Below are 25,658 nucleotides of genomic sequence, written 5' to 3' on the forward strand. Positions count from 1 at the left end.
GCTAAGGAACATTTAGGAAGATCAATTTCATGTTGAGTAAGTTCATTTTTTTTTCTTTTTTTCATTCAAACAATCTGTTTTCTTCTTTGCATGTAGGTTTCTTTTGGCTGTTGTAGTTTTCCTACCTTCTAGATGGATCTCTATTAGCTCTTGGCCATGAAATTGTGCTTTAATCGTTTATTAGACTTTTGTGTGTTTAGAATGAACAACGAATGTGTGTAAGAGAAAAATAATATTAAAGAAGAGAAGTTAATTATTTAATCTCTTTTAATTTATAATTATAGTTTGGGAAAAATGGAAACTTAAAGAGGAACTTAAATTGAATTTGAATTAAGGATTTTTAGTACTTTATTGTTTGCATGTTGTGTGTAAATGGGTAACTATTTAGAAGTTGAATTGCAATGAAGTCTTGAATGATAATTTTGTGAAATTGTTAAAGAAAAAATGGAAAACATGTTTTATACGTATTGAGTATTCGTATTAATGTAGAATGAAAAATAATATTATGAAAGTTGATACTTGCCAAACTAGAAATATAATAAAATGGAGTAAACCTCATGGAATTAAATGTATATGAGTCATATAATAAATTACAAAAGAAATATTTAAAATATTTTAATGTGTAATTGTGTGATATTTTGACACATAAAATTTTTACATTTTTGATATTATTTTTTCTTATGTCACTTCATCATTTACTTTAAAATTTGTAAATAAAAAAAATAATCTTCAAACCATATATATACATAAAGAAAAGGTAATATTTTGATATTTATGAAAAAGAAACACATCTAGACATCAAAATATTAATATTTTAGGTATATATTTTTGTATTTCTTTTAACTCGAAATATTGATATAAATTGTTATATTATTAAAGTGAGTTATAATTGTTTTTTTTAAACATACATAGACAAAATTAAGATATACAACTTTCATCATTCAGTTTTTTACTAGTTATGCAGTATTTGCTCCATGAAGGATTTCTTAGAATGGGCTGTATGATACAACTAACATAAGCATAAGAAAAAGCGACCCTAGACTAGCACGAGCTTCAGTTTTTCATCCCTGTAATATAAAAGATGAAACTGAGCCGTTAATGTCATCAATATTTCACCTTTTTCGCAATACATTGTTCAAACTACAGTGTAAGAAGGGTCATTCATTTCCATCGTTTACACTTGTGCGTTTGGGCACTGCTGTAACCTCACGAAGCATTTTAACCACTTTTCTCATTGTGGGGCGAGTTATTGGGTTGGAGCTGGTGCACTGCAGACCTACACTCAACACCTTGCTTATTTCTTCCCTGAATCTGTAGTCCAGCGTAGGATCAACTACATGATCCACTCCTTCATGTTCCAATGCAGAGGAAACCCATTTCACCAAACCATTTTCACCATACTCTGGATCAATGGGGGGTCTCCCAGTTATCAACTCCAAAATCACCACTCCAAAACTGTATATGTCACACTTCTCACTCACCCTCAGAGTGTATGCGTATTCTGCACATCAATGAAGTAACCACATGTTCAACTAAATTCACAGGAAGACAAATTGTAACATTTATGGCTAGCTTTAAAGCTCTTAACTGATAATGGTTAATATTACTACATTCAGATGCAAAACGAAGTATTATTCAAGTAGAAAGTGCATATTTTTTAAAATGTGTTTCTGAACTAAACTTCACAAACCTGGTGCAATGTAGCCGTATGATCCTGCAATAACAGACATTGATTCTGTCCCTTGGCCGGCTTTTGTCACCATTTTGGCAACACCAAAATCTGCAACTTTTGCAGCAAAATCCTCATCAACCAATATATTGTTAGATTTCACATCCCTGTGGACAATCGGTGGGACACAATCATGATGCAAATAAGAAAGCCCCTCAGCAGCATCAACAGCAATTTTACACCTTTTAGGCCAATCCAACAAGCTCTTCTTGCTACCCTGTAACAAATCACCCAAGCTCCCATTTGGCATGTATTCAAAAACCAAAAGCTTGTCGTTCCCACTGTTGCAGCAACACCACAACCTCACAATATTCTTGTGTCTGATCCTCCCCAGTGCTTCTACTTCAGCATCAAATTCATCTTTTCTGGAACCACCATTTTCATCCACTTTCTTTGGGGCTCCTACACTCATTTTTTTCACTGCCACCACCTCACCGTTGCTGAGCACCACCTTGTACACCTTCCCGGATGCTCCCTTTCCTATCACGTTGGCCTCATTCAGCAACTTAGCAACCTCTAACCCACTAAACTGCAGCTTGTGAAACGACTTCCAACTCGAAGTGCATAACCCTTTCTTCATTTTCTTCACCTTCCTGTACCTGAAGTAAAACCAAGCCACCCCAATAATGAACACAACTCCAGCAAGCACAAAAATGGACCATAAAATCCATGTGTGCCTCCAGTTCTTATTCCTACCATAACAATTACAAAGCCCAGGGAGATGACTACAGAGACCAGGATTCCCTATAAAACTCGTTTTGTACTTGGCATTGGCATAAAGAGGAGGAATATCCCCAGAAAGCTGGTTGTAAGACAAATTCAGCTCAGATAGTCTCAAATTTTGCAACTGCAATGGGATCTCCCCAGAGAAACTGTTCCAAGAAAGATCAAGATAATTAAGCACAGGAAAGCTTCCTAATTCACTTGGAACATTTCCATCCAACCTATTATGTGACAGATTAAGGTCAGTGACCTTACTCAAGTAACCAATTCCACCAAAATTAAGATCACCAGAAAGATTATTAGAACTAAGGTCGAGATTAACTAACTGCTTCAACTTCACCATACTCCCTGGAATCTGACCCGAGAGATTATTATTACTAGCAGCAAACTCCACAAGATTGTCCAATAACCCAATTTCCTCAGGAATCGACCCAGAAAACCGGTTATTTGAAAGCAACAAATTTGACAAGCTGGAAGAACCAGAAATCGCCTTAGAAATGTACCCAGAAAAGTGATTTTCCAAAAGCTCAAGCAAATGCAAACGGGGCAAACTCCAAACCCCTTCAGGAACATTTCCCGAGAGATTATTGTTTCTTAACCGAACCCTCATTAAACTCTTGCATTTCCCGAGACTCTCGGGAATTTCACCCGAAAACGAATTGTACATCAAGATTAGCTGCTCAAGCTGGCCCCGCCGGCAAATGTTCGCCGGAATTTCACCGTAAAACCGGTTATGCGAAACGTCAATATGGTTCAACGGTGAGTTACTGCCCAAATCACTCGGCAATGTTCCAATAAGTCTGTTACTGAAAAGTTTGAGTTCAGAGAGGTTCGGGGAACGCGCAATGGCCCCCGGCAAAAACCCTTCGAGTTTGTTCTCAAATAAATTCAGTGACTGGAGTGGCAACTCACACAACTCGGTCGGAATCGTCCCAGTCAACTCGTTCCTCGACGCGTCAAATAGTTTCAAACTCGTCATCTTCGACATTCCTCTGGGTAGCTCCCCAGAGAGCGAGTTTTGGTAAAGCTCAATTTGGGTCACACGCGTTAAACGCGTGAACCATTGCGGAATGTTACCGGTGATGCTGTTCTGAGACAAGTCGAGGCTTGTCAAGTTAACGAGATTGCTGAAGGTGTCTGGAATGGGACCTTGAAGGTTGCACAGAGCGAGAAAAAGCGTTTCAAGGTTTCCGAGTTTCCCGAGTTCACTCGGCATGGGACCCGGCTTGAACAAGTTGTAAGCAAGTTGAAGGCGTTTCAGCGAAGTAAGGTTCCCGAGTGAAGCGGTGATGGTACCTGTGAGAAGATTGCTAACGAGGTTGAGTGTTTCGAGGTGGGGTAGGGCAGCGAGGGTCTCGGGAATTTCTCCGGAGAGGTTGTTGCCGGAGAGGTCGAGGTAGCGGAGAGAGGTGAGTGCGGCGAGGGAGTCGATGGGACCCACAAGGGCGTTTTGGGAGAGGTCGAGATGGAGGAGGGAGCGGCAGAGAGAGACGGCGGAGAGGGTGGAGTTGATGAGGTTGTAAGAGAGGTTGAGGGAAGAGAGGGAGGGGAGGCGGCAGAGGGCGGCGGGGAAGGGGCCGGAGAGGAAGGAGTAAGAGAGATCGATGGCGATGACGGCGGCGGAATGATTGTTGCAGGTGACGCCCCTCCACTGGCAGGGGGTGGAGGCGGCGGGGTTCCAGGAGGAGAGTGAGTTCTGGGGGTCGGAGAGGCGGCTGCGCGCCTCGAGGAGGAAAAGGCCGTCTTGGGTTAGAGAGAGAGAGAATCGCGGAGGAGAGAGAAGGAAGAGGAAGAAAAGAAAAAACACGAACATTCTGTCGAAGATAGAAATATGTTGTGTTCGGAGTGGTCGTTTGTTAATGTTTTTTCTCTGAATTTGCATGACGAAACACTGCTACAAGTAACACACAGAAGCACAGTAAGGGACAGCGATGGGTCCCATGTTGGATTTGAGAATGGATCAAAGAGACGTGTTAACCGTGCGAGAACACGAGAAGTCTTCACAGTCATGCTGCATTTCACGTTTTTGGTGCATGTGTCTGCTTCATACTCCAAAATCCGATCATGCCCATAACTCACCAGCTGTTACATTATATTATTAAGAGTGATGAGTGTCTTTTTAGTTATAAGATGGGAAATTTAAATTTGTTTATAAATGAATGTACAAAGTCTTTTTAATTTAATATCGGATTTAAATACCGTTCAAAAAATCTAAAAAATTAATGTTATTAGATAAAAAAAAATAATTTATTTTTAAGTTTAATATATCAAATTTTGAGATAAAAGTAAATTTCAATTTTATATTTAATATTAATAAAAATATATTTAACTCTTATCAATTTTTATTTTATTTTTTATTCCCTATAATTTTAAAATAAATTTAGTTTGTTATACTATACGAACCTTTAATTTTAAGTTTTCAATTCTCAATAGGACCTTGTCAGATGTTTCAGTTAAGTTTCCGACCAATTTTTTAGATGTTAAATTTAAGATAGATTTTCTGAAGGTTTAAGTTCCTGTTCACTGTATCTTGTGTGTGATTCACGATACAATTTCCATTTTTTTAAAAGCAAATTACGTCTAAAGAAATAATTTTTGTTCTAAAATCTTTTGAAAATATTAATAGTGTAAGACCCATGAAAAAAAAATTTATAATAGTAAATTTTAGCATTTTATTAGTAATAATAATTTTAATGGATAGAAAAATATATATTTTGAATATAAAATTATAGTAATTTTAGAATGAGAGGTTAAAATTTTTGATAACTTGTTTAGTATTTTTTTTTTAAGAAAATCGAATAGTAAAAAATGAATAGTGAATAGTAAAAATTGAATAGTAAATAGTAAAAAGTGAATAGTAAATAGTAAAAAATAAATAGTAAAAATAAATTTTCAGCATTAAGATTCCTTAGCATGGAAGAAAGTAGTAGGTAGAAATTAGGATCAGATTTGGTGAGAAAATGATTGAAATATTATTTTTAAATAATATTAAAATAATAAATAATATTAAAATATTAATGAATAGTAAATTTTTTTTACTATAAATAGCCATGGGAGGGAAGGGCATTTTGCACCAAGAAAAGAGGAATCAAGTGAGAGCTTGAGAAATAGAGAAGAAAGAGCTAGGGAGAAATTTTTAGTTGCAAGAAGAGTAGAGGTTCTGAAGGGTTTCGGGGAAATAAATTCAGATCAAGAGGAATCTGGAATAGAGGTAGGGGAGCTAATCTTTCTAAGCTTTTATATTATGATTTAGTACTGTTTTATTACTATTCATGTCTTGAAATTATGTATGAATATTGTTAATGCTTACTGTATGTTTATCTATATTGATATTCGGTGTAAATATTATATGCTGTTGTTTTGAATCTGTTAATAAGAAATTTGTTAAAAACTAGTTGAGGAACACTTTGGCTAAGGAAAGACTTGGTACTTAAGTTGTCCATTGTGACGCACCTCTATTTCCTGGAAGTCTCCTCGACAAGTTTTTAACTTAAATCTTGTGTACAGATTATGTACTGTTAAATTATCATGTAATATATCTTGTTGGAATATATTCAGTTTGTATGATTTCTGAAATGATTGAAGTTTATTTGATTTGAATTTATGCATCTGAACATGTATGAGTATTATGGGGAAATGTCGTAAAGGTATAATATGAGTCGAGGAATGTGAGTATGGTATGAGTCTCGCGGAGAGATTCTGTAATGTCATGGTATGTGTATGAGGATTATGGGTAGATTTCGTAATGGTATAATATGAGTTAAGGAATGTGAGCATTGTATGAGTTTCGTGGAGAGATTCTGTAATGACATGGTATGTGCGTATATGTTGATGTTGAGGGTCATGAAGTTGGAGGTTATCCTGATACTCTAATAATCAATCAGTCTCAAGTAGAGAATGATGAATTATGTGGTGAGAGGGGCAGGAGGTCCTGGTCTATGTGCCAGTTTAGGACATAGTGAGGGGACTAACCTTGTGAATGGTATGGAGGGCAGAATGTCCTGGTCTATGTGCCGGTTTAGGACATAGTGAGGGGACTAACATTATGAATGGTATGGAGGGCAGAATGTCCTGGTCTATGTGCCGGTTTTGGACATAGTGAGGGGACTAAGAATGACATCACAAGTGAAAAACCTTCCGTTGTATCGCTCATCAACATATCGTTGGGATAAGTGCCTATGGAATATCGTTGGGATAAGTGCCTATTGAATATCGTTGGGATAAGTGCCTATTGGGTATTGTGGAATGAGTGTCTATTGGGTATAGTGGTGTTTATTGGGTATTTTGGTGTTTATTGGGTATTGTGGGACGAGTGTTCAATGAGTGTTTATTGGGTATTATGGAATGAGTGTCTATTGGGTATTTTGGTGTTTATTGGGTATTTTGGTGTTTATTGGGTATTGTGGGACGAGTGTTCAATGCGTGTTTATTGGGTATTATGGAATGAGTGTCCATTGGGTATTTTGGTGTTTATTGGGTATTGTGGGACGAGTGTTCAATAGGAATTGTGGTACGATGGTATGAGGGTGTCTGACATAATTATTATATGATGTTTGTATCGAAGTAATTATGCATGTCTTATAAATGATTTGTTGCATGTTAGCTCACCCTACTTGTTTGTGTTTTGTGTTTGGGTATGTGCGATGATCGTATAATTCGTTATACGGGAGCAGATGAAGGAATGTCGCCTCACATAGTGCCAAGGAAAGGGAGGAGTAGAAGAACTATAATTAGAATCTTTTTACATGTATAGACTTATATCAACTAGGAAATTTTAAAGGGTGAGATTACGGAATGTTACCGTAAATGTAATGTTAATTATCAAGTGTGAAAATTTGGGATGTTACATTAATGTGAAAAGTTGGGATGTTACATTAATGTGAGAATTTGGGAATTTGGGATGTTACAAATAGATCTTGAAAAAAAAATTGTAATCTATCCATTTGAAATATTTAAGTGCAAAAAAATTAAAGGAAGAAATATATAAAGATTGAAAAATAAAATATAAGGATGTAAAGAAAGATAAAATTGATTCTGTATTGATTCTTTTATTTTTAAATTTCCATCTAATTACATCCCGCCTTTATAGATATTGATTTTATCGTCTCGATAAAATTTAATTACAACTACACTTCATATTATTATGTATAAAAGCATTTACTGAAGCAACGTATAAAATGTGTTCGAAACAATGTAAGTAATTTCTTAAGAAAACATAAAAAATCAAATTTATAAAAAAAAATTGATTATTTACTTATTAATATCGATTATTAAAAAAAACTGATTATATCGTTCTTTTGTTAATTCTGTAAACCTAATTTAAACAATCTAATCAATTATTCGTGTAGTTAAAAGATTAAATACAAACTTTTTTGATGGATAAATCTAAAAGATAAAATTGAGAAGATAATAGATGAGGAAGAGAGTGGATAGAATGTTTTATAGGAATGTAAATTTTAGTAAAATAAATTATCAAAGGTAGAACAAGAATTTGATAAAGAAAATTAATCTGAATTACTCATTTCTTTTTATTTTTTTTGTACTCAAAGTATTTAAAATTGTATTCAAATTTACATTTGAACTACTTATTTATATTTTTTCTATATTTTTTTATAGTTACACCACAAATAAAAAAAATTATATAACTGAAGTAAAGACCTAAAACCACTGATATTATATTAGGTTTAACCATTCTTTCCACATTTTGTAACGGTTATTATCAATAATTTCTTTTTTTTATCTATCTTCAACTCTTTTCTCAATTCATCTTTAATCCTTGTTTCAATTGTCATTTTCTTAATGTTTTTCTATCTCGATAAGACTCTTTTTGATATTTCGACAACTTTTTGTTTCGATCTATTTTCTCAATCTTATATGTCTTAATACATTTTTCTTTACTATTTTATTATCATCAACTTTTATATTTCAATTTGTTTATTTATTTCAAATCGATTTATTTTTCGGTGTTCTAAACAATAATAAGATATCTTAGATTTGTAAGTGTATTTTGGATGTGAAAAGTTTATGAAAATATGTATTTTTCTAACTTTTAATATTATTTTTTATATTATTTCATTATTTTAATAATACTAATTCAGTATGATACAACCTCCGATTAAACCAATAATTTTTCAACCTATGTTGCTTGAGTCAGCTTAATAACTCAATTGGTTTTCAACCAATATCTTGCTAAACTAAGAAATTTAATTACGCTTGTTTGACTGGACCAGGAGTCATGATAAGACTACCGTCATTCGATGCTGAAGAAAAATATGTCAATTTGAGTTTTTTTTCACCTGGGGAACGAGCGAAATTAATATATAATAAGGGGATGTTGATAAAAAGAGAAAAAAATAAAAATTATTTAATTGAAAAAGGAAAAGAAAAGAATAAAATAAATTAGAACTGAAATAATTAAATTTGGAAAAATAAATTATTAAAAAAAATTATTATTTATTATTGTTGTTATTTTTTAGTATTAATATCTTTATTTATTACTAATGTCACAATAGAAAACTAATAGAGATTTGAATATCTCCTCTTATGTTTGGAATAAAATATTCATTTTTATTTGTTTCATACTCAAAATGTGAAAGTTTTGTTTTGTTTTCATTCCTGAAAGTATATTCATATTTACAGTCGTACCCATTTATTTAGTTTTTTAAAATATTAATTAAATAATTTTTTTCTAATATTAAATATCAAGTCAAAAGTTATAATTATATAAATAATAATTAGGTAAAGATCAAATAACTATAAAAAAAGAATAAAAATATCAAATATATGTGGACATATTAAGACGAGGAGAAAATAGATATGTATCATCTCCTTCTCCCATTTTCGTACATAATTTTAACAATTAAATATTACTTATTCTCATATCACATCTAATCAACACAATAATTCATCAAAATCAAAACAGGTTTTAACAATACCACTCAAAAAGTGTTCATTTATAGTCTCTACTACTATAAAAAAGTTAATAAAATAAAATATGAAAAACAAGAATAACAGAGAAAATAAAATGAATCATATCATAATCAATTAGGTTACTAATTATTATGATGAGGTAGTTACTTCTTTCTTTTCAATTACAATCCTTTCAATAATTTTTTTTTTATTTGTTACTTTCAAATTACACGGTAACATATGTTTTTCAATTATATCTTTAATTTAATTAATATAAAGTGAGAAAATTAGTTTTGATAAGAGAAGTAAATACAATGATATATAAAGGTACATTGAAATAAAAATTAAAAGTATAATAGATATTTTCATTTTAAATGGTATTAAAAATACAAAAGTATATAATATTCTATATTTGGATGAGAAACAAAATAAAAATGTAAATTAATGACAATATAATCTATTGCACTATCCGTAATTAATTCTTGCTTTCTTTGATGTATAAAAGGTTTTCCAATGAATCTTCATATGCTTTCATCTTTTATCATACTACATAACTCATTTTCACCCTTTTGTACTCTTTTTCATACTTTTACCAATAACGATGATAGAAAAAATGTGGTGGGTGAAAATAATTGTTTAAATGAAAAAAAAAATATAAGAAACATGTCATGAGTTCATATATGAAAAAACCTAAAAGATGTGCAAATGGCTATTAGAACTCGAAGACAACTTAACTCTATGTATGATAAAGAGTCAATGAGATTTAAATCAAGCCTTATCTTTAGAAGAAACGTTTTAAAAAAATATTAAGAATTGAAGTGGAGTCATTGAATAAAAATAAATATGACGAGCAAAATACAAAGATAAATAGTAAAAAACATATTATTATAAGATTTGGAAGCTGAGGTAGTGCTTAAGTAATTTTTATATAAATTTGCTTATAATTTGTTAATGTCAAGTAGATTTCATATTTTTAAAAACATCCACAAAAAGTATAGGTATTATATACTATCTGTCTATTATTATTTTTTATCCATAAATATTAGTTGTTAGTTTTTTTTTAAAAAAAAGAATTTGAATTAATATTTTTTATTTATTTTTCTTTTCAAATTTTACCACTAAGTTTGTTTTATAGTTAGTGTGATTTGTGCATTGTGAATGAAAGACTATAATTTTTTTTATCTAATCACAAAAAGTTTCTTAGCATGATTCATGTTTTAAAGGACGAATACTGATTTGGATATGCAAAGAGATATGAAATCCCATGTTTCAATTTTATTTTATTTGTTTTGAATATTTACGATCCTAATGATATATATTGTTCTTCAAAATGATTTGGTTTCTAAAGGTGATTATAATATTGTGAATGGGGAAGACAACACTAAAATTTCTTCCTTTGTTAAATTAATTATTATTATTTTCTTTAGTTTTCAACACTAATTCAGCACTGAAGCAGATTTTTAGTTTATTCAATATAACTAGATTCTTCCTAGAATGATAATATTAGATTTAATTTATTTTCCGTTCATATCTGTGCATTTATCTTCATATATTTATATTCTATTTTTATATTTGTATTCCGTTTATATATTGTTTCAAACAATTATATATATGTAAAAATTGTACTCTCTTCTGATGGAATAAGAAATACAATTCCTATCCTTTCTTTTCTCATAACATGGTATCAGAAGAAAATTAATTTTTTATCACGTTCTTCCGCAACCAATTCTTTTCCTGTCCAGATCTTCATTTTCTACCTTTCGTTCTTGGTTTTTCTGCCTTTTTCTTCTCCTTTTATGGCTACTCCCTCTGTTACTCTCGCATCGTTGCAAGATACAACACATGACTATTACATTCATCCTAATGAGAATCCTTCATTGGTGCTTGTTTCCCCGATTCTTGAAGGTCACAATTATCATGGATGGGCTCGCTCGATGTCTATGGCACTACAAATGAAGAATAAATTTGGCTTTGTTGATGGTTCCATTCCTTGTCCAGCTGGTACAGATCCAATGGTTCAAGCATGGAAGCGTTGCAATAATCTAGTTTTATCTTGGATCAATCATTCTGTTTCTCATGAGATTGCTACAAGTATTATTTGGATTGACTCTGCTGCTACGGCATGGAAGGATCTCAAAGATCGTTTCTCCCAAGGTGATTCTGTTCGAATTTCACAATTGCATCAAGATCTTTATTCAATGCATCAATCTGATCTAAGTGTTACTGCATATTACACTAAAATGAAGATTCTCTGGGATGAACTTTGCAATTTTCGCCCTATTCCTGAATGCCAATCTTCTGCTTCTTGTTGTGTTGTTTCTAAGACAATGAAGGAATATCGTGAAAATGATTGTGTTCTTTGTTTTCTTAGAGGCTTGAATGATAATTACTCTGTTGTTCGCTCTCAGATCCTTCTCATGGATCCCTTGCCTTCTTTACCCAAAATTTTTTCGATGATAATTCAACATGAGCGACAATTACAATCAGGAATTCTTTCTCAACCTCCAGTCATGGCGTCACAAGTTTCTCAATCTAAACCTTCTTTTTCTACCTTCAATGGCAGAGGTAAACCCTCTCCTGCCAATGATTATGGCCGGGGAAGATCTTCATATCAAGGTTCTCAGGCTCGTTATCAAGGTTCTCAGGCTCGTTCCTCAGGGGGAAGGTTTGGTGCACCTCGACAATGCACTCACTGTGGCAGGACAAACCACACCATTGATACTTGCTTTCTAATACATGGATTACCACCTGATCTCAAATCCAAAAGAGTCCACAATGTTACAACAGATTCTTCTACAGTAGTTCCTTCTTATAATAATTCTCCGGCACAGTCACATTCCGCAATTTTGGGACTTTCTCAAGAGCAAATTCATGGTTTATTGGCACTTCTTCCTCAATCTAATCCCACAATCCCACATTCTACTAATCTAGTGAGCTCTCATAATGCTTCCACTTCTTCCCAGGCTCAAGGTAATATCTATTCCAAATGGATTCTAGACACAGGTGCTACTGATCATATATCTAATTCTTTGTCTCATTTTATTTCTTATCATAGAATCTCACCAATTACAGTATCACTACCCAACAAGAACTCTTCATTTGCTCATTTTTCTGGCACTGTTTCACTTAGCCCACACCTTACTTTACATAATGTCTTGTTTATTCCTAATTTTTCTGTCAATCTTATTTCGGTCACAAAGTTAACTAAATCTTTATCTTGTAAACTTAACATTTCTGAATTTTCCTGTGAAATACAGGACAAGTCAACCCTGCAGATGATTGGCAAAGCTGAAGAAAGAGATGGCTTGTATGTCATGATAGTTCCTGCACCCACACCCCTTGGTTCACCAGCTGCTATTACTTCTGAGAATTCTATTGCTTGTTCTACAATAAGACATAACTCTATAGATATTTGGCACTATAGACTAGGGCATCCTTCTTTTTCTTGTTATACCAAATTACGCAACATGTATGCCACTTTACCCAATACAAAATACACGCATTGTGATGCTTGTCATTATTCTAAGCAAAGAAAATTACCTTTTCAATTAAGTACTACTGTTTCAAAAGCTCCTTTTGATTTAATTCATGTTGATATTTGGGGGCCCTATAGTACTTCTTCTGTTGATGGTTTCAAATATTTCTTAACTATAGTGGATGATATGTCTAGATACACATGGATTAAATTAATGACAAGTAAATCAGATACAAGATCACAACTTATTGGCTTTGTTTCTTATATAAAAACACAATTTGGCATTGATGTAAAAGCTGTTAGATCAGATAATGGTAATGAGTTTGCAATGACAGATTTTTATAGACAAAAAGGGATACAACATCAATTATCATGTGTTGAAACACCTCAACAAAATGGAGTCGTTGAGAGAAAACATCAACACATTCTCAATGTTGCTAGATCTTTAATGTTTCAATCCCATTTGCCCATAATTTTCTGGTCTTTTGCTGTTCGTTATGCTGTGCAACTCATTAATATTTTACCTTCCAAAGTTTTGACATATTTTTCTCCATCTCAGCTGTTACACAATGTTAAACCTGACATTACTTACTTACGAGTTTTTGACTCACTTTGCTATGCTTCAACTCTTCAAACTCATAGAACAAAATTTCAACCTCGTGCAAGAAAATGTGTTTTACTGGGTTTTAAAACAGGAGTGAAAGGCTACCTTTTGTTAGATTTCAATTCTAGGGAAATTTTTCTATCAAGGAATGTAGTATTTTATGAAAATATATTTCCTTTTCTTACTAGTGACAAGCACTCACCTATTAATACACAAAATTCCTTGGATTTTGTCACCAAAATTATTTCACCTCCATCACCTCTTTTCTCAGAAGTTACTGATCAACCCTCTTTACCACTTACATCTCCTCCTTCTATTGTTTCCGACCCTGTTATTTTCTCTTCTCAGCCTGTTTCTGTTGAACCTATCACTGCTACTCCACAAAGGAAATCAATTAGGCCAAAACATACACCATCTTATCTGCAGGACTATCATTGCAACATGTCATCTACTTCTTCCGCCACTCAGTCATCCACAGGTACCTTATATCCTATCTCTTCATATCTATCATATGATGCATTATCATCTCTTCATAAATCATATGTCCTTAATCTTTCCCAAGTTAGTGAACCTAAAACCTATAACCAAGCCATCAAACATGATTGTTGGAGAAATGCCATGGATCAAGAAATTGCAGCTTTAGAAAATACCAAAACTTGGGTTTTGACTGATCTACCTAATGGAAAGCAACCTATCGGATGTAAATGGGTATACAAAATAAAGAGGCATGCTGATGGGAGTATTGAACGATACAAGGCAAGGCTTGTAGCCAAAGGCTACACACAACAACAAGGTTTAGATTACTTTGAGACTTTTTCACCTGTTGTCAAACTCACAACAGTAAGATTGGTTCTAGCTTTAGCAGCTTCCAAACATTGGTATTTACATCAACTAGATGTAACTAATGCCTTTTTACATGGGGATCTAGATGAAGAAGTATACATGTCTCTTCCTCTTGGTTATAAATCTGAAAAACCAGGACAAGTTTGCAAGTTGTTGAAGTCTTTATATGGACTCAAACAAGCCTCTAGACAATGGAATTACAAGTTGACAACTACTTTACTTTCTTTGGGCTACACACAATCAAAATCAGATTATTCACTTTTTGTCAAAAGTGATTCTGCTCATATTACCATCTTACTTGTTTATGTAGATGATATAGTTTTGGCAGGTGATGACATCCAGGAAATCCAAACTGTGAAGGCTCTATTGAATGCAAAGTTCAAGATTAAAGACTTAGGCCAACTCAAGTATTTTCTGGGCTTAGAAATTGCAAGATCTCAACAGGGCATTAATTTGTCACAAAGGAAGTATGCTCTAGAGTTACTAGAAGATGCAGGATTGTTGGGGTGTCAACCTGTTTCTACTCCTATACAGCCAGGCACAAAATTTTCCAAGATAGAAGGGAAACCCTATTCAGATGTGCAGGCCTATAGAAGACTTCTTGGCAGGTTACTATATCTAACCAACACAAGACCAGATTTATGTTTCGCTGTTAGTACTCTCAGTCAATTTCTTTCCAATCCTTTGGAAGATCACTATGCAGCAGCAATAAGAATCCTGAGATATATCAAGAACAATCCAGGACAAGGATTATTCTTTCCCTCCAACACAGAACATGCTCTCAAGGCTTTTAGTGATTCTGATTGGGCTGCTTGCCCTAACACTAGAAGGTCTGTGACTGGTTTTAATGTGTTCTATGGTGCATCATTAATTAGCTGGAAATCCAAGAAGCAAGGTACTATATCTAGATCATCAACCGAAGCAGAATATAGAGCTTTAGCTTCCACAACATGTGAAATTCAATGGCTTCTGTATTTGCTCCATGATTTGAAACAACCTCTACCACAACCAGTTTCTCTGTTTTGTGACAATCAATCTGCTATACAAATTGCACAAAATCCAGCCATGCATGAAAGAACAAAGCATATTGAAATTGATTGTCATCTCATAAGAGATAAAGTTCAAGCTGGTGTAATTAAGCTCCTGTCCATTCCTACTTCAGCACAACTTGCAGACATTCATACTAAAGCTTTGCATCCAGCACAATTTCAATCTTTGTTGTCCAAGCTGAGCATTAAGGATATATATGCTGCAGCTTGAGGGGGATATTAGATTTAATTTATTTTCCGTTCATATCTGTGCATTTATCTTCATATATTTATATTCTATTTTTATATTTGTATTCCGTTTATATATTGTTTCAAACAATTATATATATGTAAAAATTGTACTCTCTTCTGATGGAATAAGAAATACAATTCCTATCCTTTCTTTTCTCATAACAGATAATGTGATATTATTGATTCTTAAGTTCAAGGAAGTTGTTGCTGTTAAGGACTTTGACGTATTGTTCTTGCAAATTTCGATTCAGGATTATCTCAAAGGTGTTAGTTAAAAGGTGTTATAGCTTCAAGGATTATTTCTCTACACAACAAAAATAGTTTTATCATACAAGAGGAAGATCCATTAATTTTAACAAACTTTCACTATGTAATAATGAAAAAATGGTGAGATATTTGTCATGCTTGATAGATGTGTTCATCAAAGAGATCATTTTCCTCCCATCCTCTCTTGCCTAATTGAGAAATTTTTTAGAGGTATGATTATTTTTCTTTCCTTTTCTACTTTACTTACATTCTATAGCACATTCAAATATGCTTTAAGGAGTAAAAAATAAATCTTATATATAAGAATGCCCTAACAATTTGAAATAAAAATTCAAAAGAATACCCCTAAATGCTTTTAAAAGAACTTCAATAAGTATTCAATTATCAATATAAGCACTTATAATAATATATTATTCAATATTCTTCTCCATTATTTTTGGACACTTAGGCTGTGTTCGGATGAGTAGATTCTACTATTCAACAGGAAAAGCTAAGACTGATTTGAGAAATGCACTGTATTCGTTTCAGTGGATATTTGAAGACGAATTTAAGTAGATTTGCGAGATATGTACTTTTTTTATCACTAGCTGAATCGCTTGGATTTGGAGTGAATTCCTTTCAAATGTCATATTTGCCCTCCATATTGAAGATGAATATATGTTGAAGATGGAGAAGATGAACAAGAAAGCTTGAAGAAGGAGTTGAAGAAGAGTATATTCGGTTGAGGGCATTGTATTCGGTTCTAGATTTGTTGTATTCAGTTCCAGTCCATACAACAAATTCAACTGATGTTGTATTCAGTCCCGCTCTTTGGTATTCGGTTCCACTACCTTCTTCATCATGTTATATTGTTGTATTCGGTTCCCTTGGTGATTTATTTGGTTCCAGCAAGCCTGCACCCATTTCACCATCTTCTTCACTGCACCCACCCAACATGTTTTTCTCTATGTCCATTAGTTCTTCTATGACCTTGTCTTTGCCACTGAGATGCAACGTCAAAATCTCTTCTCAACGGATTGTTGTTGTTGATGCATTCCCTTCCTTTCTTCCCAGAGAAATGCACACCATTCAAGACCCTTTTGCTAGAAAATTCTCCATATGGATTCAGAGGCTACATGTGCCTATAAATATTTCATCTTTTTACTTTCTTCCAATTCCTTGCCTCTTCCTTTGGTCTTCTGTATATTATTTTTACATCTTTGTTGTGTAAAGTTAAAAGGGCATTTGAATCTTTTGTTCCTTTCAAATAGAATGTCTTCTTATTTATACTTTTTTTTAGTTTAATAGAGTAAATCTATGTTTCTCGAATACAAGTTATATATCAAAGCTTTTGTAAACAAAATGTTGACATTTGGAAGAATTTTGTTTCTTTTAGTTTCCCATTTGGAAGCTTTTTATAAAATAGTTTTTTTTATCTATATAAACATTTTTACAATTAAATATAACATTAATAATTATCAATTTATATTACTTTTATAACTAGGAGTATTTTGGTAATTTTCAATTTTTACCAATTAAACAATTTTTTTTATCTGTCACATCGGTCAAATCTTACACTAATTTTCACAAACTTTATCCCCAAATTCACTCTCACTCACCTTCGAATCCCCTAAAAAAACAACAATTAATTCACTCTCAAATCCTCTCAAATATATCCATTTACTATCTCCCAAATCAATCCTCTAAAGTGAACACACCCTAAATCATTACATATCTCCTCCCATCACTATAGATGGAAATTTTAATCCTCCCGCAAATTTGTCGTTTCATTTGCCTTCAAATACCTTGAAATGAACATCTTATTAAATATAAATTCGTCTTCACATTTTCTCGTGAATGGTAAATTATTCTTAAACAAACACACCCTAAAGGACTTTGATAAGGGCAATCAACTTCGTGTGCGAGGATTAATTCTTCATTTTCACTTTTCTTATTTTAGGTCTCAAAGTTTACTCTAATATAGTTATTGAAATTGTTCCTTATTCTCCTTTTCTTCCTGCCACAATTACCAGAAACCTTCTTATCAAATATGGTATCTTAATCAACTAGTTCTTTGTCTTTAACTTGTAAAGTCTGTATAATCCTTTAACATTGATAAAGTCCTACTTAAGAATTAACTTTTTAAGTATTTAGAAAATAAATTTTGTCTAGATTTAGGATTGATTTAAGAACTTAAAAGATTTCTTCCACTAAACACAAAATTTGTTCATACACTAGTACAATAAAGACTAAAGGCACCGGTCAAAAATGTTTATAGGCCTCGGTTCTATAACCGAGGCATTCGAAGGCGCAGTAAAAAGGTTAAGGTTTATGCTTCGGTTATGGGTCGAGATAAAACGAAACAGAAATATGCCTCGGTTCTTAGATAACCGAGGCAATAGAGTGTGTGTTTTTTTTTCCAGATCGTTCATTCATGCCAACCAAACTCATTTTCCCATTCAAGAATCTAACACAAAACAACAATCAAACAAATCCCAGTATTATAACAACCAATTTGTCAAAAATCTGTCTATAGAAGCCGCAAACAATGTCCAAATTACAACCCACAAATTACAAATTACAAATTACAATGACAAATAAATCAGATTCAGAAACGCAGATACAGAGATATGAAGATGGACTTAAGCAGAGACGAAGATGGTGGACTTAACAGGAGCATCTCCGACCACCAGAAGCAGCGTCGTTTCCATTGTCACTAGGAAACCCCGATTCCTCTGTCGCAGCCTCGACAACTGCATCTTCCCCACCGGAGTCGAGGCCGGAGTCGCGCACGTCGGCAGATCTGCGAATCCTCCGTCCACCGCCACAGATCTGCCTTCTGCCCCTCCATGCGCGCAGATCTGCTCTTCGCCGCTCCATGTGCCTAGATCTGCCCTCCGTCACCGCTACGTCGTCGTTGTTGCGCTCTTGTCGCCGCGTCCTCGCCGCCGCTGCGTCCTCGTCGCCGTTGCGTTCGCGGTGCCGCGTCCTCGCCGCCGCTGTGTCCTCGCTGCCGCTGTTGAGTCCGCCGTCGTCGCCCATCGCACATCGCAGGAAGAGACAGAGAAGAGACAGAGAAGAGAGAAGAGGCAGAGAAGAGAGACGAGGCAGAGAAGAGAGAACGCGGAGGTGTTTGGGGAAAAGAGAGAAGAGGAAGAGAAGAGAGAAGAGGCGGAGGTGTTTGGGGAAAAGAGAGAAGAGGCAGAGAAGAGAGAAGAGGCGGAGGTGCTTTGGGGAAATGGGATTTAAAGCCCAATATGCCTCGGGTGCATGCCAACCGAGGCCGATTTAGAGCCCAATACGCCTCGGGTCCATGCCAACCGAGGCCGTATCTTTGCTACGTGAGGATTATGCCTCGGTTCACTCCGATAACCGAATCAGTATCATTTTTAGACACCGGTTGCTTAACAACCGAGGCATATAATGCTTTTAAAATTACAGGACTGCCACCGCGTTTTGATATGCTTCGGTTCAGTAAAAACCGAGTCATAATGTACGAGTTAAAAACGTTATTTTTTACTAGTGATATGAATATACAAATAGGAATATTAACATCAAAGAAAATTAAGACCAAACAAACAAGGACCAAATATGAATATACAAATAGGGAGATTAACATCAAAGAAAATTAAGACCAAACAAACAAAGGCCAAGAAGTCACAGAATTCCACGTAGGTCAAACCATGAAGAACATAAGAACAAAATAAGAATTCAAAATAAGTTAAAATGAAGAAGACTTACAAGTATAGAAAAAAAAGTGTCACTTGAAGAAGGAGAGTTTTTCATCTTCATAATAAACCTCATCAGTGATCAATAGTCACTTAACTCTCCAAAAAAGAAAAAGATAATTTTAAATATTTACTCACTTAATATTTTTATTTTATTTTCAACTTAAACTACCTTTATAATTTATCTTTTTCAGTCTTTTAATTTTCTCAATTAAAGTTGATAAATTCTCAATATTTACTTTACAAATTAACCCTCTCAAACAATTATTGAATTTTGTAAATATATAAATACAGTACATAAAGTAAAAATAAAAATAAAAATGTATTCCGCAGAGAACAAAATTAAGTGTGAACATTGAGAAAGAAAAACAAAAGAAAAAATATAATCCAAAGCAATGTTCATATAGGTTGTTTACAAATTTTCTTCTATTTTATTTTGATTTTTGTTCTTGAAATTGTCTCTTCGATATATACAACCTCACTCATAGAATAAAACTTTTCGATACCATATTACATTCAATGAATGAGTGATAAAATGTTTGATTCAGTGTCCAAGGGGAGAAAACAGAGAACAATATTCTAAATATAGTAAAACAAACAACATAGCTCCTGGTAGGTGACACATAGTCTTGGTAAACAACATATAGCTCTCGGTAGACGACATGCGGTCTTGGTAGGTAACATCTAACTCTCGATAAGTAGTACCTAACTCTTGGTAGGCGATACATAGTCCTGGTATAAGGCACTTAGCTCTCGGTAGGCAGTGCCTAGTCTTGGTAGGCAGCACCTAGCTCTCAGTAGTCGACACTAAGGGTGATAGGATCTTGTCCAGGAAGAGTATGATCATTTTTTAATTTGAATTCTCAATAGACACAACAAAAATAAATTAGAGAGGAATACAAAATAAGACAGGGATAAGGATGCCACAATTTAGTATATTGATAAGTCAAGTGAAAATTTGTCATAAAGATATAAATCTTTGATAAAAATCAAAGTTCTAATCCAAGAACAAAGAGAATCCTCTGTCAAAAAATGCAAATGCATATTATATGACTCAAAAGTGTTTACATCAACTTTTGGTACTTCTATATATAGGCACATAAGTTTAAGAAAACCTAGAAATCCTAAAATAAAGCTCCAAATCCAAAACACACAAAATAACATGAAAATTACAAATGCAGACTTTCACCTAACAATGTCCGCTCGCCTAGTGAACACTAACTGCCTCGCCCAACAAGTTTAACATTTTTGTAAAATTAAAATAAATTATAATTTACTTAATTTCTTAAATTATTCTTCAATTGTGTTCATGATCTTTATGCACTAGTGCAAAAAAGACCTTTAACGTCATCCTTTAGACGTCTGATCCTCGAATATCCAACGTAAAAAATGATCGGTAACATTTTTCATAAATAAAACAATTATTTAGATGTCGGCTATGGCGGGGCCCGACATCTAAATACTCATATACGTCGGCTCCCCCGAATAGACGCCAAAACTAAACGAAAAAGTTAAAAAAAATAATTTTTTATTCTATTTAGATGTTTGTTATGGGAGGAACCGACTTCTAAAGTCATTTAGACGTCTGTTATTGGGGGAACCGATGTCTAAATACACAACCCAGAAATTTAAAAAGTCACTTTTTGACTCCATTTAGACGTCTGTTATGGGGGTAACCGACTTCTAAAGCCCTTTAGACGTCTGTTATGGGGGAACCGACTTCTAAATGTCGGCATTAAAACACCGCGAACGCGAGACAGTTGTTACACGCACTCATTGTTCATCATCTTTGTCGTGTTTTCTCTCTACGGGTTACACTTTTCAGGTTCGTTTTCTCACTTTTGCACCGTTTTAAATTAATTTTACTCCGATTAGATCACTCTTTGATGCATTATCTTTCATTTGAACCGATTAAAATGTGTTCTCGTTGGGTTTTGGTGCAGTTATTCTCGTGTCCTTGGGCGGCATTCTTCGACGACGATTTCTTGCGTTTTGCACTCCTCCAATTCCCTCCACTACGTTTTTAAAACCATCCAATAAAAATATGTATAATACATTCTCTTCAACTAAAATATAAAATTGTAAACTCGAATCACCATGAGTGAGGAGCAACCTCAGAGACGTCTGACCTGTATGAATCGGACGTCTATATAGACGTCTGACCTATAATGTCTGACGTCTCATTAACATCACCCATATAGACGTTAGACAGAGCTCAGACATTAAAAGTAAAAAATAACAAACGTCTAAAGTCCTTTATGCACTAGTGATGTTCTTTAAGTTCCCACCTTCATGGAATATTATAAGATTCAATGAAACATGTTTTGATTTTTGGCCTTGTCACAAATCCTTTTAGTTGCAAATGTTTTTCCTCAAATTCTTCTCATATATGTTCAGGAGATAATCCTCTATCATACCCTCCTTCTTAAGGAGAATTTGTCTTCAAATCTATACTACTTGAAGATTCCTTATCATAAGGTGTGTTCTATGCTAAATTGTTTTAAGACAAAACTAATGTTAATAAGACCGAAGTGTAATCGGTCATATATAGTAAAATGTGCAAGATGAGAAATTTGAGTAAATAATTAGAAGTTGTTATACTATCTATATTTTACTTTTGAATGGATTTTGAAAATTTTTAGGTGCTTCTAACGTAATGGTGTTTAATCCAAATTTGGAGTTTTCGATTTTATAAGTAATATTTGAATATGATGATGAATTATTTTGCATCAGACATCATATGTACAAGAAAGTCTTTAATCTAATGTTCCATTCACCCATCTCTTATTTTTTTCATCTAATTTTGTTAAATAGAGGTTTCAAAATAAGTTTTAGTTCAAAAGCTAATATGGTTTATTACATGTTTATGTAGGGTTGGAGTTGAAAAACAAATATGGATTAAACTCAACTCGATTTATTTATCTTGCAAGTTAAATGAGTTCAAACCAAATTGAAAGTAGATTGAGCCTTACCTTTCAACAATAACTCTATTATTTTTATTTTACTTTTGTTTTATAATTTTTTAATTATAGTTATTTACTATCTTTAATTATGTAGAATGACAATTTGTTATTTATAAGAACTAAAATGTTATAGTTTGAATACTTATTTTATTTGTTTATCTAATTATATAGATTGACACTTTAATTTTTAATTATTAATTTTATAATAATATTTTTGAAAATAGGTGTACACTTTTGTTGTACTCTTAAAATAAGTTGAGTTAATCCACTTTGATTATATTTTAATAAACTTTTAAAACAAATCTACAACTCATAGTCAAACCGAATTATAAAATTTTCCAAATAATAAAGTTAAAGTAATTATTTTTAACTTGACTCATATGGAATTGACTCACTTTGATATATATCTTTCATTAAGACACGTGTAATATTTTTTTATCGACAAATAAAAAAATAACATTAAAATTAATGGTACAAGCAAAAGCACAAAAAAGTTTAACCCGTAAAAAAAAAACCAGACATTATTAACAACAACGTTCACCCTACACTTCATACACCTACGCATAACTTTTGCCAAAAGTTGGAACAAAAGCCTTGAGAGCAATCTTTGGGTGGATCTCAGACCAACACTTCCAATAATATGCGGCATTTTCTATTTTTCTTATCACTTTTGATTTCCTATTCTTTTGTCCTCTGTGCCTGCAACAAAACAATCTTATTTTGGCATCCCTATTATAGTTTTTTTGCATGCCAACTCATGCATTAACTTATCTACTATGTTACTTCAAATTACAACCACTTTTTATTTTCTTAATAAAAAAATTCATTAATAAAACAAATATTATCATAATGTGCCACTACTAGCTCAAGTTGTAACCGAGGAGCAACAAATTGTGCCACATGTCAAACCACATACTAACCACTCTTTTTTCCATTCTAAACATTATTCTCATGAGTTATTCTTCTTTCCCTTCATGTCCACAAAACCATCTTTATGATATGAGTTCAAAGAAACATACGATATTTACCAATTGCTTTTCCACCACTTAGACTTATGCTTCATCTTAGGACCATTCTTTAAGTTTCTCCATTTCTGTATTTAGATTCCAAGGTTTTCTTCCAAAACCTATCACTTAATGCAGATAGGTTCCATTTTCACTTTGCTGATAAGAGAGTTCCAAATTTGGTATTCTTTTGTATTCTCCTAATCTTCTTAACCAATATTGATATTTTGTCAAAGGATAAGTAGAAAAGGGCCAAAACAATTAGGGCAAACTTAATTAGAAACATTCTACCTCAAATAATAGGTGGCGCATTTCATCTGGAGAATCTTTTATTGATTTTGTCTAAAGTTCCCACAAATGATTCTTTATAGGAAAACTCTTAATAACATGTCCAAATTATAAAAAGAAAAACATTTCTTATGCTTAGAATATAGTATAATTGTATAATCTTTTAATATGTTACTATGTGATCTTATCCCTCCCCACTTTAGTTTTTTAAAAGAATTTTTAAGCTGGAGATAGGTTCGAATTTATAATGTAGTAAACTTCTAATAAAATATTAAATTTTATTTGTAATTTGACTCTAGTTATTCTTTCTACTAATTCATTTATGGAGAAAGTGTGCTTGTTTTAGTAAAACTATTTTAAAATGTGTCTCGTGGCTCGTCCACAATGGTCGAAGTTTTATATATTTCAAAACAAACTAATAAAAATAATAAAAATGTCATTTTCTAAATAAATTTACTTAAAGAGTTTTGTTGCAAAAAGAATAATTCATTTGATAAATTAGAAATATAAAACAGCGAATACATAATTAAAAATTGAAAATATCAATCAATTTCTGTATCATATAGGTCTCAGGTATTTAGATAGTGTGAGTAGTAAATTTAGTTCATTTCATAGGGTTTGATTTTGAACCATGTGGATTAGAGTAAAATAAATGTCCACAAGTTTAACAAACTCCCTATTGAAAGCGTATAGGATTAAAATGTTTACAAAAACCTCGTGAAACCTATGCTTTTTTTCTTAAACATGAAAACAATATTAATGTTTTAGAATATCTTATTGGATCTTCGGTCTAGGCCTATCTGACCTTTTATCAGAATTAGCCTGGCAGGATTTTTGGGTTTGATAAACCAATCTCAACCTTTGATCCAATCAGTCTGTTTCGACCTTTTGCATGAAAACACCGATTACAACCTTCAGCACAGGACGACCTGTCCTGACTTTCGGCCTTGACTGACCCATATCAACCTTTGGCTCTTGTTGACCCATCTCTACTTTCAACCCCGACAGACATGTACTAGAACTTCAGCTAAGGCTAACCAATATCGATCTTCGACTTGGGCTGGTTAGTCTCTACCTTCGACCTGTGTCATTGTGTCTCAACCTTCGGTCCAAAGTAGGCCATCTCAACCTTTGGCTTGAGGTAGGACATATCGACCTTTGAATCGGTCAGTAGTAGGACTTCTCGACCTACAACTCAGGACAAGCAACCTTCAACCTAAAGCATCTTGTCTAGACCTTCGGCACAGGTTGACCCCTCACAACCTTCAGCAGGGGTATGTTTGCCCCGACCTTCACCAAAGGATAACTCATCTTGACCTTCAAACCGACAAACACTTTTGGAATTTCAACTTGATCTAATCCATCCTGACCTTTAGCGTTGTCCACATCGTCTCAAGTTTAGGGCAAGTCTGACCCATCTCAAGGTTCGACCTAATCTGGGTCATCTCAACCTTCAACCTAAGATGGCTAGCCTCAATACACGATATTGTGATCACTTTAGGCACTTTCACTTTTGATCCATAAAAATAGATCTAATAATGTTCACACGTCATATTTAGTATAAATTAGTCTATTGTAGTGACATTAAAATAGTCGTATATGAATATTTATGGAGTAATTGTTGTTTTGTACATCTTATGATATTTATTTTCCTCAATCGTTTTTATTTTGAAATTGAAATTTTTGAAATTTAAAATTGAATTTCAAAATACTGATTACGATAAAAATTAAAAATGGGTTATATTTTTTAGAAAGCGTGAGAATAAAATACTCTAAAAACTTGCATGTTGATCCTCCATTGGGTTGAAAATTTAATGAGGGTTACTCCCTACACCATCCCACTTTGCTCCCTGCACCACTACATTT

At 33.4% G+C, this 25,658-nt stretch overlaps 1 protein-coding gene across 1 annotated transcript; it reads right to left on the bottom strand.

The window, feature by feature from the left end:
- Nucleotides 1-918: 918 nt before the first annotated feature.
- Nucleotides 919-4,502, bottom strand: LOC108338946 (receptor-like protein kinase 5). The gene is made up of 2 exons (XM_017576029.2): nt 1,691-4,502; nt 919-1,501 (listed from the first exon to the last, which is right to left on the bottom strand). The coding sequence occupies exons 1-2, from the start codon at nt 4,332-4,334 to the stop codon at nt 1,158-1,160; spliced, it is 2,988 nt and encodes a 995-aa protein (XP_017431518.1). The 5' UTR covers nt 4,335-4,502; the 3' UTR covers nt 919-1,157.
- Nucleotides 4,503-25,658: the final 21,156 nt, after the last annotated feature.

Source organism: Vigna angularis, chromosome 5 (assembly GCF_016808095.1).
Source record: "Vigna angularis cultivar LongXiaoDou No.4 chromosome 5, ASM1680809v1, whole genome shotgun sequence".
Lineage (NCBI taxonomy): Eukaryota > Viridiplantae > Streptophyta > Magnoliopsida > Fabales > Fabaceae > Vigna > Vigna angularis.

Excerpts from the sequence above, each read along its gene's own strand:
- LOC108338946 (XM_017576029.2), bottom strand. The coding sequence starts at position 4,334 with ATGCAAATTCAGAGAAAAAACATTAACAAACGACCACTCCGAACACAA. Across the intron at positions 1,502-1,690 it reads ATACGGCTACATTGCACCAG|AATACGCATACACTCTGAGG; the intron begins GTTTGTGAAGTT and ends ATTGATGTGCAG.